Source organism: Diadema antillarum, unplaced genomic scaffold (assembly GCF_040938485.1).
Source record: "Diadema antillarum isolate AM-2024a unplaced genomic scaffold, OU_Dant_1.0 seq00001591_RagTag, whole genome shotgun sequence".
Classification (NCBI taxonomy): domain Eukaryota; kingdom Metazoa; phylum Echinodermata; class Echinoidea; order Diadematoida; family Diadematidae; genus Diadema; species Diadema antillarum.
This window is the reverse complement of record NW_027272308.1, coordinates 330229-347194: the sequence shown is the minus strand read 5'-3', so window position 1 is coordinate 347194 and position 16966 is coordinate 330229. Positions and strand designations below refer to the sequence as shown.

At 38.4% G+C, this 16966-nt stretch overlaps 1 protein-coding gene across 1 annotated transcript in view; it reads right to left on the bottom strand.

Annotated features, from left to right (window-relative positions):
• The window catches only part of LOC139710954 (LIM domain kinase 1-like), a 110913-nt gene that overhangs the window by 51476 nt on the left and 42471 nt on the right, over nt 1-16966 (bottom strand). The window contains exon 4 of the mRNA XM_071622875.1: nt 1445-1554. Coding sequence (XP_071478976.1) covers nt 1445-1554 — 110 coding nt within the window. The remainder of the gene's footprint in view (nt 1-1444; nt 1555-16966) is intronic.

Genomic DNA, 16966 nt, shown 5'->3' with positions numbered 1-16966 from the left:
GACCTGACTGCTAGACAGACATCATCTACTCGATCACTGGGGTTCCACGCAGCAGGTATTGCTTATTTATCAAAATTAATGTTTCTTGTGTTAAGTCATTTTTTATTGAAACTAAATGGCAAACTGCCCTTCATCAATGGAAGTAAACACTTTAAACTATTTAATTTTTCAGTAGTAACTATCCTGATAAAAATAGGGCATACATACTCAGGTTGGTCATAAAAAATATAGTATATTAATGATGATTAAACATGATTATGATGGTAAATATACAGGGAATATTGCTCCCTTGTCAGTCTGGAACAGCATTTGAGTAATTCCAACTGATTCTACCTCAATAATTATGCAAAAATTTGTTTATGGGTATTTTGCAAAATTATTTTGCAAAATACCCATATAAACTTGGTTCTCCACACACTAAACGAATGGGGGACAAAGGGCATGCATACTCAGGTTGGTCATAAAAATATAAAAATATGATTGAATATGATTATGATGGTGAATATTCGGGGAATAATGTTTCCTTGACAATCTGGATCAGTATTTGAGTAGTCTCAACTGATTTTACTACAATAATTATACAAAATGCCCATAAACATGGTTCTTCACACACTAAATGAATGGGGGACAAACTGTCCCGTACGTAACTGTCCCATACGTAACACGTCATGTCTGTCTTTAATTAGAACCTGTAATTAGAGCTTTTTGCCTAATGACATGAAACTTACCTGTGATAATCTTGAGTGTTGTGACTTTCATCACAGTGAGTTACAAGTTGTAGAATGAAATACTTTCAGAGAGTTTTGAGGTTGAAAAAAATGTTCAAAAAAACAAAAGTTTTCTGGTCCCATACGTAACGGCACATATTTTCTCTTCTAGAATATAATTGTCAAGGTCATTTTTCTCAATTTTTTACATGTTTATACTTCTCCTAGATATCAATCACCATGATGAAGTGCAGTATGATCAAAGGCCATTAACACTATTTTTCAGGTCATAAAAGTCTCTGAATGTCCCATACGTAACGCGCGCATTATCTTGGACTTGCCCTTTATTTGATGAAAGTCTGATTTGAAATGGCTGAGATATCCAAAAAAAAGTAAAACAAAGTTGTCATAATGAAAAGTGGGACCCACCTTTCATTAGGATGGCTTTGTTTTGGATTTCTTTGCAGCCATTTCAAAACCCATTTTCAACAGATAAACTTTTCATTCCTCTTGGAATTGTATGCTCTTTAATATTTCATATAGCTGGTTTCTAATTATCTCGCAAAAAATTAAAACCTGTATCCCCATCTCAACCAAAACTATACCATCACTTTAAGATTCATGAACTAGAGAACACGACACCTTTATACACTTTGATATTTGGGTAAGTTTGTTTGTATATGCTTGTTTGTTTGTTTGTTCGTTTTTTTGTTTGTTTGCTCGTTTGTTTGTTTTACCAGTACAGCTTGGATCTCTCCACCAGTGCGTAGCTGTCTCCATCCCCGATGTAGGTCTGACACTTGGAGCACACAAAGCAGTCAGGATGGAACTTGTGTTCCCCGGCAACCTGCACGATGGAGAAAAATTCAGCGGAAGAAAGTTGTATTGGCAACATTCCAGGAACCCTGTCATCACTTTCTGATTTAAAGACGGACAAACGCACATGGACAAGGTAGAAAAATGTTGCAATTAGGCAGAAAGTTTGCTGTTCAATGACACTATTTTTATATCAAACTCAGTTCTACATATTTCCTCATTAGATTCCTGACAAATTGTGATGAGGCTCCGATTTACCTTGTAATCATTGTATGTCTTTCTGAACACAACAACTAAAAAAAAAAAAAGGACATCTATGTGCAAACCACTGTCAGAGTTGATTCCTGGAAGATTGACAATTTTTTTTTTTCTGAGCTACATCTAAATGCACTTTGCACACACACACACACAAAAAAAAAACCAAAACAAAACAAAGCAAGACAAAAAACTGTGGCGAGGTCAAATTGACAGTTAGTTGATAGTTCTACTTTTCCTGATAATGTACAGGTGCAAAGGAGGAAACGAATCAATTACAAAACATTTCCAAGCTGAGCGTGACTTTCACAGGTAATGCCTAGTGGCAAGCTGCACCCTTCTATACCGCTCTTTTCTTCTAAAACAATTGAGACGTTTCTGATTACACAAATCAAGTAAACCTAATGTCACCCACACAGTGCAAAGTCCCATACAACTCCAACAGTTAATTTAAGAATAGCCTGTGGGCAGACCATCAAAGCATTTTTTATACACGCTGTGTAACAATCTTTTTTTCTCTTCTGCAACTTGCATATCATCAGATTTGACTCCCTTTGTCAAACTGTGCAACTTACAAAATTTCTTTGTGATTCCCATCTTATATTCATCTATAAAAACTCAACTCTGCACACTGCCTTTGAGTAAGCAAGCTGTTGGCACATTTGTGTGATCAATTAGTCAACGATGCCTGCTGCTCGCACTACACCTGCGGAAGAAGACATTTGCGAGTCTGCATTCGCGGTCAATCCATGTACTGAGTCAACAATGTTTAACAACGACCGTACCCTAAAATTCAGGGAGATATACTGTTGTTTACGGAACAAAATCCTTGTGTATCGGGGAAAATAGTATGGGGAGATACTGGGAGGATTTTTTTCCAACTAAAGGTCCGCCCTGTTGACTCGAGCAATTTCCGGTCTGCGGCATCAGTGGATTGTTGACAGATCAGAGATCATTAGAAATAGTATACTGTAAAATATAAAGAGAATTTATAAAGACTGTAAAGAGACTCTGTTTTGTGACATTTACAGGCCCCAAAATTCTCTTTACACACGCTGTAGGTTTCCGTTGTTGTTGTTTTTCTACTTAGACACCTGTTTTCTCGCTATGAAATATTATGATGTTCTGAGTCTTGACAGTTCATTGCCTGCTTTTTTTTTTAATGTGCTTTGTATTTTGGGTTACGATATGATAAAAAATAATAAATATCATAGTTGGGGGAAAAATATTGAACTGATGCTACTCTGGTTCTCAGTTGACAATATACTCAATTCACCTTGTGTTGTTCTATCGTTGCCTATTTTGCAAGCTGACTGATATTCACATAGACAAAAACTCTCAAAAAAATTGTCTACCATAAAACAAATACATTGTACAGTTGAATACAAGAGGAAGGATACGATACTTTTTTTTCTGTCAATCTGGGTCTCGATCGTGAATTCAACCACTTGTTAAATTGCCTTGCAAGCCTCAATTCATTGTTGACTTTTAACAAAGTTTTCAATCAGTTTGAGCAATCCTAATCAACTTTACGTTGATTTACATGCCATACACTGCAGGGCTGATGTGAAAAGTAAGAAGAAATGTTTGAAGTATCATCCTCAAGCATTCTACATGTGGCTAGACCTAACTGATAAAAAATGTATATAACGGGAAAGTAGTCGCTAAACCTTGCTGTATCAGTTGTATGCCATCAAGTGAAATGACTTGTACATGGTAAATCTCCCTAACTCTTCAATCTTAAAGTACTTATCATAACAAAGTTTGAAAGTAATAGGCATTTACTTGAAAACTAATCAAATCAATTCATTTCGGAAAGCACTAGTACTATGCCTCAACTAATCTGAAGAAAATCACTTGAATCAATTTTTCTCTACGATGGCAACATCAAAAGAACACACTGAGCAAAAGAAATAGTTTACCTGGATTTAATATGCAACACCTGAAATGTGCCACGGTGAAAGATGCTTGAAAAACTTTTGATAGCCAGCAAATACAAGAAGCAAGTTATGAAAGAAGAAGAACTTTTTTTTCCTTTCATCTCTAGGCAGCCCAAACAAACTTTTAAAGGGATCGTACAGTTTTGGTTGGAACCTAATTTCAGGTTTCTAAAAATTTTTGGTGAGATAATGAGAAGCATCTTATGAAATGTGGAAGAGCATATAATTCCAAGAGGGATTCAACGTTTATTTGATGAAAATTGGTTTCCAAAACAGAGCAATCCTAATAAAATGTGGGACCCACCTTTTACTAGGATTGCTTGGTTTTACTTTGTTTTTGGATGTCTCAGCCATTCCAGAACCGATTTTCATGTCATAAATTTTGAATTCCTCTTAGAATGGTATGCTCTATATTATTTCATAAGTGGTTTTTTGGTATCTCACAAAAAGTTAAAAGCCCAATCCCCATCTCCACCAATACTGTACCATCCCTTTAACCCATTGAGGAGGGTTGGATTTTGCTACAACACGCATTCCCATAGACGCTTGCCCGAGAATACTCGGGACTTGTCCTCAACGGGTTAAGATACGGCGACACTCATATTGTACTGTGGGTTGAAAATGCACATTAATGAGTTCTCTCCTCAATTATTCAGGCACTTACCTGTTTCCAAAAGAAGTAACAACAGGACGTGAAAAACATGGCGGAGGACAAAACACTTGCATATTTCCAACACGAGAAAGGGGTAAAGCAGGCAGCTGGCCGATTGCAGGACTTCTCTGCGATTATCTACAGGGCTGCTATGTCCTCTCTGTGAAAACTATTGTGCTGCGACTACACAACCACAGCCCTGCCTGTCTCAAACGTACACTGCGATTACTCACTCCGACGAAGTCCCCCTTCGCCCAATGACTTGCCTCGAAATTGCCTTGGCTCGTGAGGGGGCTCATGTACCGTATGGGGGTAGGGGGAGATAATACTTTTTAGGATGGCGGCTGGAAGAATACGGCGTCCATCTGATGCCACACTGATGCCAAGCAAGCTTGGTTACCCAAACTCAGGGAAGCAGATGTTGACAGGGAGCACAGCGACCCTCGATCTGCTCACTGTCAAAGAGGATCATCCGCAGGAATCTCTGTCAGACTTTTTAAAATGACGATGGAAGTGGGCGCAGATGGACAACCAAACAGCTGGACGCAGGAGGCTAGCCTGCCCACATTTTCAAAACCGTGCCTCTGAGCTCTTTGAAGAGCCCGAGCGGAACCAACAATCACATCTGACTTCCTGCCAGTAAAAGAGGAAGGGGGCACTCCTTGAGGGAGGGGAGGGAGAAGGGGGGGGGGGGGGAGGGGAGGAGAAGGTATGAAAGGATAAATGAGGATGAGTGGGGAGACAGGTGAGGTCAAAAGGAAAGGGTGGAATTCAGGGTAAAAACACAACGAGGCAGGAGAGAAGATAGATGGAAGGGAGAAGGATGGATGAGAAGAAAGATAGAGAAGGAAGAAGAGTAACAGGAGGGAGAAGAAGGAGTATCCAGGAGAGAGGAGGAGCAAGAAAAAGATGGAGAGGGGAAGGGGGAGGGGTAAGAAAAGGAAGAAGGAAACAAGAACAGCAGAAGAGGGGGAAATGAAGACAAAGGAGGTAAAGATCAGAAGGCAAGAAGAAGGGGAGTATTAAACAGATGAGGTGAACAGATGGGGAGGGGAGGTAAGATGAGGGGTGATGATGGGGGAAGGGATGGGGAAAGATGAGGAAGGAGAGGGGTACAGAAATTTCATCATGATTCTAATTCTCCCTGCTATGATCTCATGCCCCAAAGTGCAGCATGAAGGCTGTCTAGATGACTTTTTGGTAATGCCTCGAATCCGAGCGCCTTGCCTGTAATTGGCTGCTGGTGGCCGACCTATGCTGAAAGGAGCAAGCACTGTTCAAACTCCATGTTGCTAGGGAAGATACTACTAGGTGCCGATATTCAAATGGCCAGCACAAAAATCCTGTTTTTAAAGTTGATCAACATGAAAATCTGATTAACATTCTGGGAAGGAAGAAATATGGTATTTCAGAAACTAAAGATAGCTCTAGTGCTAAAATGTCAAATTTCATTAGTCTAATGTTTGCATCAAACAGACATTCAATTTTCAAGTTTATTCAATTCAAAATTTATCAATGCCATGAAATCGAATTTTACTAATCAAATAGAATCAAATTTTATTAGTCAGACTTAACCATATTTGAACTAAATTTGAATTAAATCTAAATTAACTCAAATATGAATAAACATTAACTTTTAATTCAGATTTATAATATCCCGCAACAGTCTTTTCCATTCAGTGAAAAGCGACATTTTCAGGTAAACGACTTCAGCTGTATTACCTCCAGAATAAGATATTCCACTGCATATAAACTAAATTCAAAAGTACAGCAATGTATTTAAAAACATTCTGAGAATTACACAAGACCAAAGTGAACAAGATGGATTCAATCATTTCCTATCTTGGCTTTGACTTCCACAGAAGCTAGCTGCACAGCTACAGTCAACATTACTGAGTATAAGAACTAACTATCCACAGTATAAGATCTTGTGGATTCCTACATTGTAAACAAAGGACAAAAGCTATAAAAGCCAACACCCCCATCAGTCTGATACTGTAGGATGCAACCCAATACAATATTGACGTAGTGGGAATAGATGAATCACCCCATCAAACGTGTGTGCATCAGACCTCCTGTTACTCATCTGACAAGCATGTCATGACAATGCAAAACTCGGCTAAATGATTCCCACAACACAAACTTAATCATCAAACAGAGAGATCACTATATTTCTATTTAAACAATTTCTTTACTTGCTATATCATTGTTCTTTTTATATCCTTAAAAACTTAATCATCAAACAAAGATCACTATGTTTCTATGTAAACAATTTTTTTACTTGCTATGTCATTGTTCTTTTTATATTCTTAAGCACACATCTGTCTGCAGTTTACAGGGAGGTCTTGTTTCTTCAGATCAAATGCATGCATTGTCGAGTATGCTGCTGGTTTCACACGTGGTATGAAAACCACCATGCAGTTCTAGGAACCGCATTCTTGATTAGAACAGCATGCATGGGCACGCTGATAAACTCGCTAAACATTTGAAAATGAAGCTGAAATCGCAGTGAAAAACATCATATCACAGGCAAAATCAATGTGTGAACACATCCAATCACGCTTCTCAAACATAAGGATTTGCCTTGAATACTCCTACAAGAATCAAGCATGCAACGTATGACGGAAACCCTGCATGCTTGCTATAAAAGTCGCTGAACATTGTGTGCAGCTGTGACTTCTCACAAAATCTATACAGTGATGCAATTTGGGCAGAACAGTTAATTCCTGGTGTGAACAGCAAGAAGAAATGTACTGTATACATCAAATATTTTGTGAGGTTTTCATTTTTGCAAATTTTGCAAGTGGGGTGCTTTTCGCAAATTTAAACACACACAAAAATATAAACTCTATCCCGACATGAGTGTGATGAGTGTGATTTCTAGGTTCAGTGCTTTTGTACTCCACAATTGCGAATCTAACCACTTCCGCGAAATTATCGAGAAGTCCCGATTCGCAAAAAAAAAAATAGACTTGCTGTTATTTATGGCATTGATACAGGAATTTCTGCTTCATATGATAAGCTTGAGCTTTCCTGTCACCACATCAGGCCATGTCATGATTTTAAAAAACATCTGTGAATTCTGATTTGCCCACAAGAATCCAAGAAGCAGTGACTCTATACCATTCTTAGAAAAATCTGGTTCATGTTTGAAATAACCACTAGCATAAACCAAATGCCCAATTTAAAAAACAAGTCAATCCCAATCTTATCACGACAGGAGTGTGAACAGACTCTACAAATCCTGTAAACTGTGAGAGCTCCCCCTGTGGGTAAGAGACAAGAGGAAATAGGCCCACAAAGTGTTCGGATTGTCAAAAGGCGAGTGAGAGGGCTGTTAGAGGTGACAGCGATAGGTGCGAGTAATTGCAGCTCGAAAGATTTCAACACAAATTTAAAGACCATCTTGTAAACTTTCAGAAAGCAGTGCAAGCTTTAAGAAACTTTTTTTTTGTCTCATCAAAGATTTCTTTTAAAAAAATGGGTTCACAAGATATATCACTCTGAACATACATTTTTCAATACTATAGGAGCTGCCACTGAGTATCAAACCAAAAGGGGAAATTTTTCTCTCTGTAGCATTTGCATTTATCTCAGTACATCATTCATCAATATCAAGTTCTTTGCTTCATCTACATAATATATATATAAACCCTTATTTCAGAATTGGTAAAAGACTGGTTTTCTGCTCAGCTAATACATTATCTTAAAGAATTTCAAACAGACTGACTTCATCCCAGACACTGCCAAATGTAGAATATATTGAGTTTGTTTGCACGTTCATATTACAATTTCTGTCAGAAAAGCAGGATTTTGACATGGCACATAAATTCAATTCCTTTATGAGTTTTACAGTACTATTACTATTAAAGAAAAAAAAAAGACACACTCTGAATTGAAAAGGAGTTTATAATGATAACTATATGCCTTCTGATGGAATACCATGTTGTATATCTCTGCTAAGGGAAGGGATATTTATTCTCACTAGCGTTCTACCGCGGGATCCCGCAAATTTGCGGTAGGACGATTTGCCGAACGCGTAATACGCGCTGAACGTTTTTTTCCTCGCGCAGCGGCAGGGGAAAAAAAATCGTGCGGAGGAACGCGGTAGGACGCTGATCGTCCTGCCGCGGTAGGACGGGCATGATTCATTCTTCGTGTGCACGCAACTACGGGCAGATACTGAAGTGGTGCACGCACATCTTTTCCCCGTCGATCGGATCTCTGTGGCACAACCTTTGTAACGTTAATGATGCATGCACGATACACTCGTACACTGGCGCTGAAAATCTAGTTACAAACCTTGTTGTACATGTATCATGTTGTAGTGTATTTGGGCGGCTCGAGTGTGTCACGCGGGGTTAGTAACGGTGCGTTTCAATTTTTGAGTTCTCACGATCGTATTAATAAACATAATACACTTTCTTTCGATCTCAACATCAGCAAAACTGCGTTTGACTTGTTTGCACTTTACGAATTCTTTGAGCTCTGTCACAGCACGATCATGACAAAGTTTTGTTCAATTCTTTGGAAATCATGCTCGGCAAAACTGCGTGTGATTTGTCTACAAATATACAATCTAGCAAATTCTTTGGGCTCTCTCCAGCACGATCATGACATTTTTAAATCTAATTTTATCTTTTTAAAGTTTTTGTTCGATCTCACTTTCAGGAAAATTGCGAGTAATTTTTTTTCTTTGAGTTTGTACAGTACGATCATGACATGTGAAGTAAACTTCAATCTATCACACACTTTCTCATACTAGTAGTAAAGTTGGGCAAGCGTTTTGGAACAAGGAAAAAATGCTTGACCGAATCGGGCAAGCAAATTATTTTGAAGTCATCCTTTTCCCCCATATTTTCCCTGAGCTCCAATATCAATAAACCCATAAAAATCGAGCATACGGAAGCCCTAAACTAACGACTGTCTAGCGCTGCTACGCAGTTTCAACAACTTTCGAACACTTACTTTTCGATGAAACACGAACACTCGAGAGATCGCTATGATCGGAAGTACGAGTAGTTATACAATGTACTTGAATATTTATTCCATTGCAATTTGTGTGTGAATAATATTCCGTAGTGACAAAGCCCAATATTTTGGCAGTGAAAGTAGCCACAGCAGAGGAAACTGCCGTTTTCTGCTCGCCGTTTACAAGCTGTTTGCAGGTGAGTATAGGTGACCCCCTTGTAAACAGCCATACAGTACTGTAACTGTTTGTGCACCACGTGTCTGTAGAGCACGCAGCGAATTCGGAGAAACAAAACAGAACGCAGTCACGTAGACAAAGTTGTGAACACCAACTTGACCAAGAAGGAAAACATGAAAAATCCCACGATGGCAAGGTGCCAGACTTGGGGGAAGGGTGGGGCGGTAGAATAGAGAGCATTCAACAAAGGAAACCGCGCGCACTGGTGCATTCCTGGAGGTTATTAACAGTCTGGGGCCTGGGGGACCCGGGATGGACAGGTAAGGAAAGCAAATCGAAGACCGAGGGCGAAGACCAAGGATGTCAAACATTTAATACGATTCGTTATCACAGGCTATTTTTTCTTTTTCCTCTCATTTCTTATCTGTCTGATCTTTCATTTATCGGTAAAAAGAAAAAAAAACATTAATTGATGTCAGGATTCAAATAACTTTGTTTTTTGTGTGCCTTATTTTCTTTTCTACTGAATTATATCTTACCTCAATTATCACCACTGATCGGGGAAAAAACAACAGTAACTGTTCGTTTCTCACAGTTCACAATCCGAAGTTTTTTGTTTTTGTTTTTGTTTTTGTTTTTTCATAAAGAAAAAAAAATGAAAGAGAGAAAAAAAAAGTTTCGGTTTTCCGAAGGTTCGCTTAACAAAATATGGAAAAAGAAGAAGAAAAGTTAAGTAATTTTGAAGGTTTGTTGATTCGAAAGCGAAACACAATGTGTAATTCTGAAGATTCCGCAATCCCGAAACTAATAGGCCATAAGTTTCGTACCACGCATGCCTATACATGAGAGTTCGTTCTAAGATTAACAAACTTTTTCTCAGATTTACAAACCCTGGGGATAATGCCACAGTAATATTCGTATTAACGAATCCTTACATTTTCTTTAACAAACATCTGGAGATTTTGCGTGTTTCAGATTCGAAATAACGGGGTCATCCCACGAGACCGACACCCACGACTCATACAGCCCACGAGTTCGACATTGAAAACAGGTCCATGAGTCATACAGGTCACGAGTCATAGAGCCCACGAGTTCGACGCTGATGGGCAAATGAAGTTCATGAGTTCGACACTCGGTGAAAACGGCTCACGAGTTCGACATAAATAAAAACAGTTTACGAGTTCGATGGATATACAACACGGGATTTAATGTGTCGGTCTCGTTAGGCCTTTTTTTGCTCACGTTAAATGGGTTATTCAAATACCGGTTTTAATTGATTGACTAAACACAGTCACGTGATGGAGGCACATTGGTTATGTTCGCCCATGGGCAGAGCATTTTTGTAATGCTCTCCCATGGGAAAACATTTTCACGTAAGAAATGACAAACGATACCAAACGATTGAACGATCATATTTTTCACGCAATCGATAGGATATAAATTTGCCTATTCCGTACAATGTGAAAATTAAAGCAGGTGACCGATAATTGTAATGCGTATGAAAGTGTGATAATTTGACTAACCCATATAGGCCTAATCTAACAGATAATGACTTTCGTTGTCGGGAACATGTACCAAACATTCCACCATCAGGGTTTGAAACACTATTTCGGGAGGCTGTAAGTTCCTCGACTTCGTCTCGGGACTTATAACCTCCCTCAATAGCATTTCAAACCCTTCGGATGGAACATTCGGTATTTTCCCTCCCCGCCAGTGGACATCATCTATGTCGAACTCAGGGCTGTATGACTCGTGAGGTGTATGACTCCTGGACTGTATATTATGTAAATATGACTCGTGGGTGTCGGTATCGTGACGTACATGAACCCGAAATAACGAAACATCAGAATTTCCTTTCAACGGAATAATGCATACCGTGCCTGAAAGAAATCAACCATTCTAAACCAAAAGATACTATACTTATTTGTTACGATTATATCTCTACGTTTTCCATACCTCCTTGTAAAATATCACTCACTGCTATATGAATACTCCTCGATAAAAAGTAAACTATGTCGAACCATGTATGTTAACTTATCTTGCCTTAAAGATTTTGTCTTTTCTTGATTATCCCTAATAACCAGAAGGTTCGATAATAAAAAAGAAATAAATATATAAAAAAATGAGAGGAAGAAAGGATCGAAGGTTCGTTCATTTGATAACGAAAATTGATTCGGTATACTGCAAGTTCGTTTATCAGAAAAAGTTTCGTACGACGTGATTCATTCTCTGATCAACGAATCTTATTTCATTTCCAGAGAAACGAACCTTCGGAATAATGCCACAAGTGGGATAAACGAACCTTGTTGATTATTTTCGGATTGACAAACTTCTATATAGTCGGCAGAGGGAATCTGCGTGTATCGGATTTGCAATAACGAACCATCGGCATAACGAACCTCCTTCTTCTTTTTTTTTTTGTCGGAAAATGAACACCACGCCTAGAAATCATCGATAGTGTCGAATAAGAATGAAACTGATTTCTTATACCTCAAAGATTATTCTTTTCTGAACTTTCTCCCAATGCCCGAATAAAAAGAGTGGTTTTAGAGCGTGTTGCTCTGAAAGTGCTTTATTCCAAAGGTTCGTGAATCCGAAAATGATGAATGATATGGCCTATTAAATTCTCCGAAGGTTTGCCAATCCGAAATGAAGGTTCGATTTTGTGATGGTTCGTTAGTTCATATATAATAGGGTACTGTTCGTTATTCCGAAGGTTCGTTAATCCGAACATTTTGTGGCGTTATTTCGAAGGTTCGGTAATCCAAAAATGAAATAGGGTTCGTTATTCCGAAGGTCCGTTGATCCGAAAATGAAATAGGGTCCGTAACAAACCTTCGGTATAACGAGCTTTTATTTCATTTTCGGATTAACGAACCTTCGGAATAACGAACCTTATTTCATTTTCGGATTAATGAACCTTCGGAAGAACGAACCTTTGGAATAACGAATCTTCGGAACAACGAATCTTCGGCCTAAAGAACCTTCGGAATAACGAATTGTAACCATATGTATATGTTGAAAAAATGGTGTTATGTTGAGGTGCATGTAAACACATAATTACAAACACAAGAACACACGATTCACGAACTGGAATACAATCGTAATCTCTATTATGATTGTGGAATTGATGAATTTTATATCTACTCCTGACATTATTGTGATGAAAGAAAAAATATCTGCTTTTTTGAATCTCTCTTAAAAAAATCGAGTGAAAATATTCACCCTTAAAGGAGTGAATACAAAAAAGAGTGAATTTCGAGTGAATTTCGAGTGAATTTTGAGTGAAAATGTTCATTTTCACTCGTTTTAGAGTGACCTCAGGGATCACTCCAAATTCTTCGAGTGATCCCTGAGGTCACTCCAAAATGAGTGAAAATGAACTTTGCATTCAATATTCACTCCAATTTCACACTAAATTCACTCTTTTTGTATTCACTCCTTTAAGAGTGAATATTTTCACTCGATTTTTTTAGAGAGTACGTGTGTGCGGAGATGGGTTAAGATGATAGGTGAGTGGTCGAGTCGCGACTTGATAATGTTTTCATCAGCGTATACTCCATTACAAAAAGTTTTAAAAATGGAGATATCAAGGAATGAAAATTAAATGAAAACACACACCTATACAGAATCACGCACATACCCGTTTAAAGCTGACAGAAGGTTCGTTAATCCGAAACACACAAATTCCCTATAATACCTAGAGAATCCGAAAATGAAAAAGGGTTCGTTATAATCCGAACATTTGTGGCGGTATTACGAAGGTTCGTTATTCCGAAGATTCGTTAATCCGAAAATGAAATAGGGTTCGTTGTTCTGAATGTTCGTTTATCCGAAAATGAAATTGGGTCCGTAGCGAACATTCGGGATAACGAGATTTGTTTCATTTTCTGATTAACGAACCTTATTTCATTTTCGGATTAATGAACCTTCGGAATAACAAACCTTATCACTTTTTCGGATTATCGAACCTTCGGAATAACGAACCTTCGGAATAACGGACCTTCGAAATAACGAACTACAATCGGTAGGCGTAAATTCACACACGAATACACGATATACACCAAGAGACGAACTGGAATATAATCGTAATCTGAATATGTGGAATTGATTTTATCATTGTTATTTTCATTTTTTCCTCTTCCTCTCCCTTCTTACGAAACTGTGATGATGAAGAAAAAAAATTCTGCTTCTTGTATACTATCCACACTTGTGTGCGAAGGTAAAGTGAGGGGTACCGAGTGGTCAGGTGTCGGGGTCATCCAACGAGACATTGGACATTGGAGTAGTGCATACAGATGAGGCTTATGAATATGTCTTACGGTATTTTTTGAAAAAGTGGACCTTCCAGACTTTTATTTTATATTTATTTATTTATTTACAGTATTTATTTTTTGGGGTGGCGTATAATGTATACGCACCCTAACACCACCCCCGCTACGGGCCTGCTGATCCTGATCATCCTCTTTGAAATAATGGGCTGCGTGTTCCCCTTGTCATTTATCAGCCCCTTATTCTCATCATCATTTTATAACGATGACCCCCCCCCCCCCCGTCTTCGCCGCAGGTTATTCACTGCTGTATAAGTTTATCTTAATTCGATTAAAGGAGTGGTATAATATATTGGGTGATTTTTTTTTTCATAGCAAGATACTCACAATCAACCTTTATGAAATGTTGAAGAACATACAATTCTAAGAGGAATTGAACATTCATTTGAGCAAAATCTATTTTGAAATGGCTGATATAAAAACAGTGTAAAACAAACGATCGTCAAAGTGGGTCTAACTTTTCTTGAACTGCTTTATTCCACCTCCCTGATATCTCAGCCATTTAAAAACCAATTTTCATCACTAAACTTTGAATTCTTCATAGAATTATGTGTTCTCTATTATTTCATTAGAGATGTCTCATCTAAAAGAAAAAAAAACATCTAGTCCCATCTCAAACAAAACTGTACCATCCCTTTATCGAACCTTTCCCTGTGGAATAATGAACTGTCGGAAAACTCCACAAAGAGTCCGGATAGAATTCCGCAAAATACTACGTGGTGGCCATATTTTACTCTTTCTTTACACACCGATCTGCAATTCCAAACGGTAAAAACAAATGCCAGTCCCTTCCAGTCAAAATGGGATGATGTTCGTTGTTCCAAAGGTTCGTAATTGAAAACAAATTTTCATCAAATACAACTTTGAATTCCTCACAGAATTATGTGCTCGTAAGCCGAAATTAGTAGGGACATACTCAGCAGCTCCAAAATTCGTATTTTGCCCTAAGAATAAAGATTCCTATGTTCAGCGTTCATTGATTGCTTTATGTTATATCAAGGACGCAATATCTGATCTCCAAATGCTTCGGAAGGGGGGGTGCGGAAACTCCAACTGCCTTTCAGGAGAGGGGGATACTTTGATCTTCTCAAGCGAGCTTTTGTGAGAGCGAATGCAAAACTTTGTTGGGTATTTTTAATTATCGTTTACAATAAAACATAGACATGCATTGTTTTCAAGCTTTAACTTTAAACATCACCATTTCCGAAGTATATTATTCCAGTTTCTTTTCCCCTAACTATAATCTGAAAGTCTGCCACATGCATGATCGCTAAACGCCACGCTTTGCGTGGATGTGCCGAAGTACGAAACGGTTACAGCTCGTTATTCCGAAGGTTCGTTATTCCGAAGGCTCTTTAGTCCGAAGATTCGTTATTCCGAAGGTTCGTTGCTCCGAATTTCATTTTTGGATTGACGAATCTTCGGAATAACGCCACAAATGTTCGGATTAACGGGCCCTTTTTCATTTTCGGATTAACGAGCCTCTAAGTATAGGGAATTTGCGTGTTTCGGATTAACGAACCTTCAGAATAACGAACCTTCGGAATAACGAACAGCACCCGTACGAAACACGTGGTTTCACTCAATTCAAAGGAATGAGGTTATTGCAAGTTCGATGGATCGAATGCCCCTCATGACTTAGTTGAAGAGATCAAGAAGTCTTTTACGAGCAAAGAAATAAAAATGAGAGAAAAGAAAAACCCCGAACGAAAGTTGCTAGCCAAAATATCTAAGTAAAATTTAGTGGAAATTTACAGTATATATATAATAATATATATATATATTTTTTTTTCACAGGTGAAGTTCCTTCGAACTTTGAATAGGGATACGCAGTTTTGAGGGGCATGAAATTGTCATGATTTTGCTGTCTAATCGGGTACATGTATAGCTCTCAATAAGCATGCGGCTGCATAACATTCTCGTAGTGAATTTGTCTCGGCATACGAGACCCTTCATACTAATAATATTTCTGTAATTCCACTTTTGATTGAGTGATTAATCAATCCCTTTTATAGTTCAGTGAGCATTAAAATACTGGTATTCAAGCATATATAATCGACTGTTCGATGTTGTCTAGTATGGGCCAAAAGAAAAGCTATACACAATCATGATGTGTTGCTTAGAATCATGATCTTTGCCAATTACAAGCTGATCGTTGTTCGATCGATGTTTCCAGGCTATGTAATACGCTGTTTATTACCAGAAGTGCGCGCATTCTTTCGTCCAGCACCTGGAGTCTGGCAACTGTTTTTGTGGAAATGCCCACAAGTGTATGTTGTGTGTGTGTGTGTGTGTGTGTGGGGGGGGGGGGGGGGGGGTCAAGTTTCTTCTATCCGAAGAGACTGCATACGCACAATCGGCTCTTCGCTTTTATTTTACTGTCGTCAATGTTTTTTCCCCTTATTCTTTGCTGGTAATAGCATTCGTAATTTAACCGAAAATAAAAAAGGTCAAACGGTTGGTTATTCGGCAATTCCATCCAAGTTGTAAGTTAGTTTATCATAAAGAGCAATACATGTACATGTAATAGTATTTGACAATTACAACAGTGAAAGAAATGATCAAATTTGATCCTGAAATTGATCCTAATGGCGATGTAGAAGAGAGGGAAACGTGGCAGATGGAAGGATTTTTTTTATCATTGAATTTTAAGAAAATTACAGATCACCAGTATATTTCATGTCGTCAAAACTATATCGTGTTTTTGTGTTTATGTCAGTGCGTGTATGTGGGCATACGTTTACTTGCGTGTTTTAATTCAACTCTCATCGTGTATTAATATCCCATAATTATAATTACAGCAATCTGCGCATCCCGAGAAAAAACTGAAAGATGTAGCATCTCCTTGCTCAAAGTCTTGTACTACGCCTCCCCCTCCACCACCCCACCCCTCGAAAACCAACCTAACATAACATAGTGTGTTTGAAAACACCGCTGTGCTTCTCAAAAAAAAAAAAAAAAATTAGAGAAGAAAACAACTGTACATTTCGCGTCGTAACGTGTTGATTGCACGTCGGTCTCCCACCACTCAAAGAACATCTTACATGACACCGTGGGAGCTGAACATGAAAGTTGCGTTCTTCCCAGGCACGCACATGTTGAATGACAGCACGTGG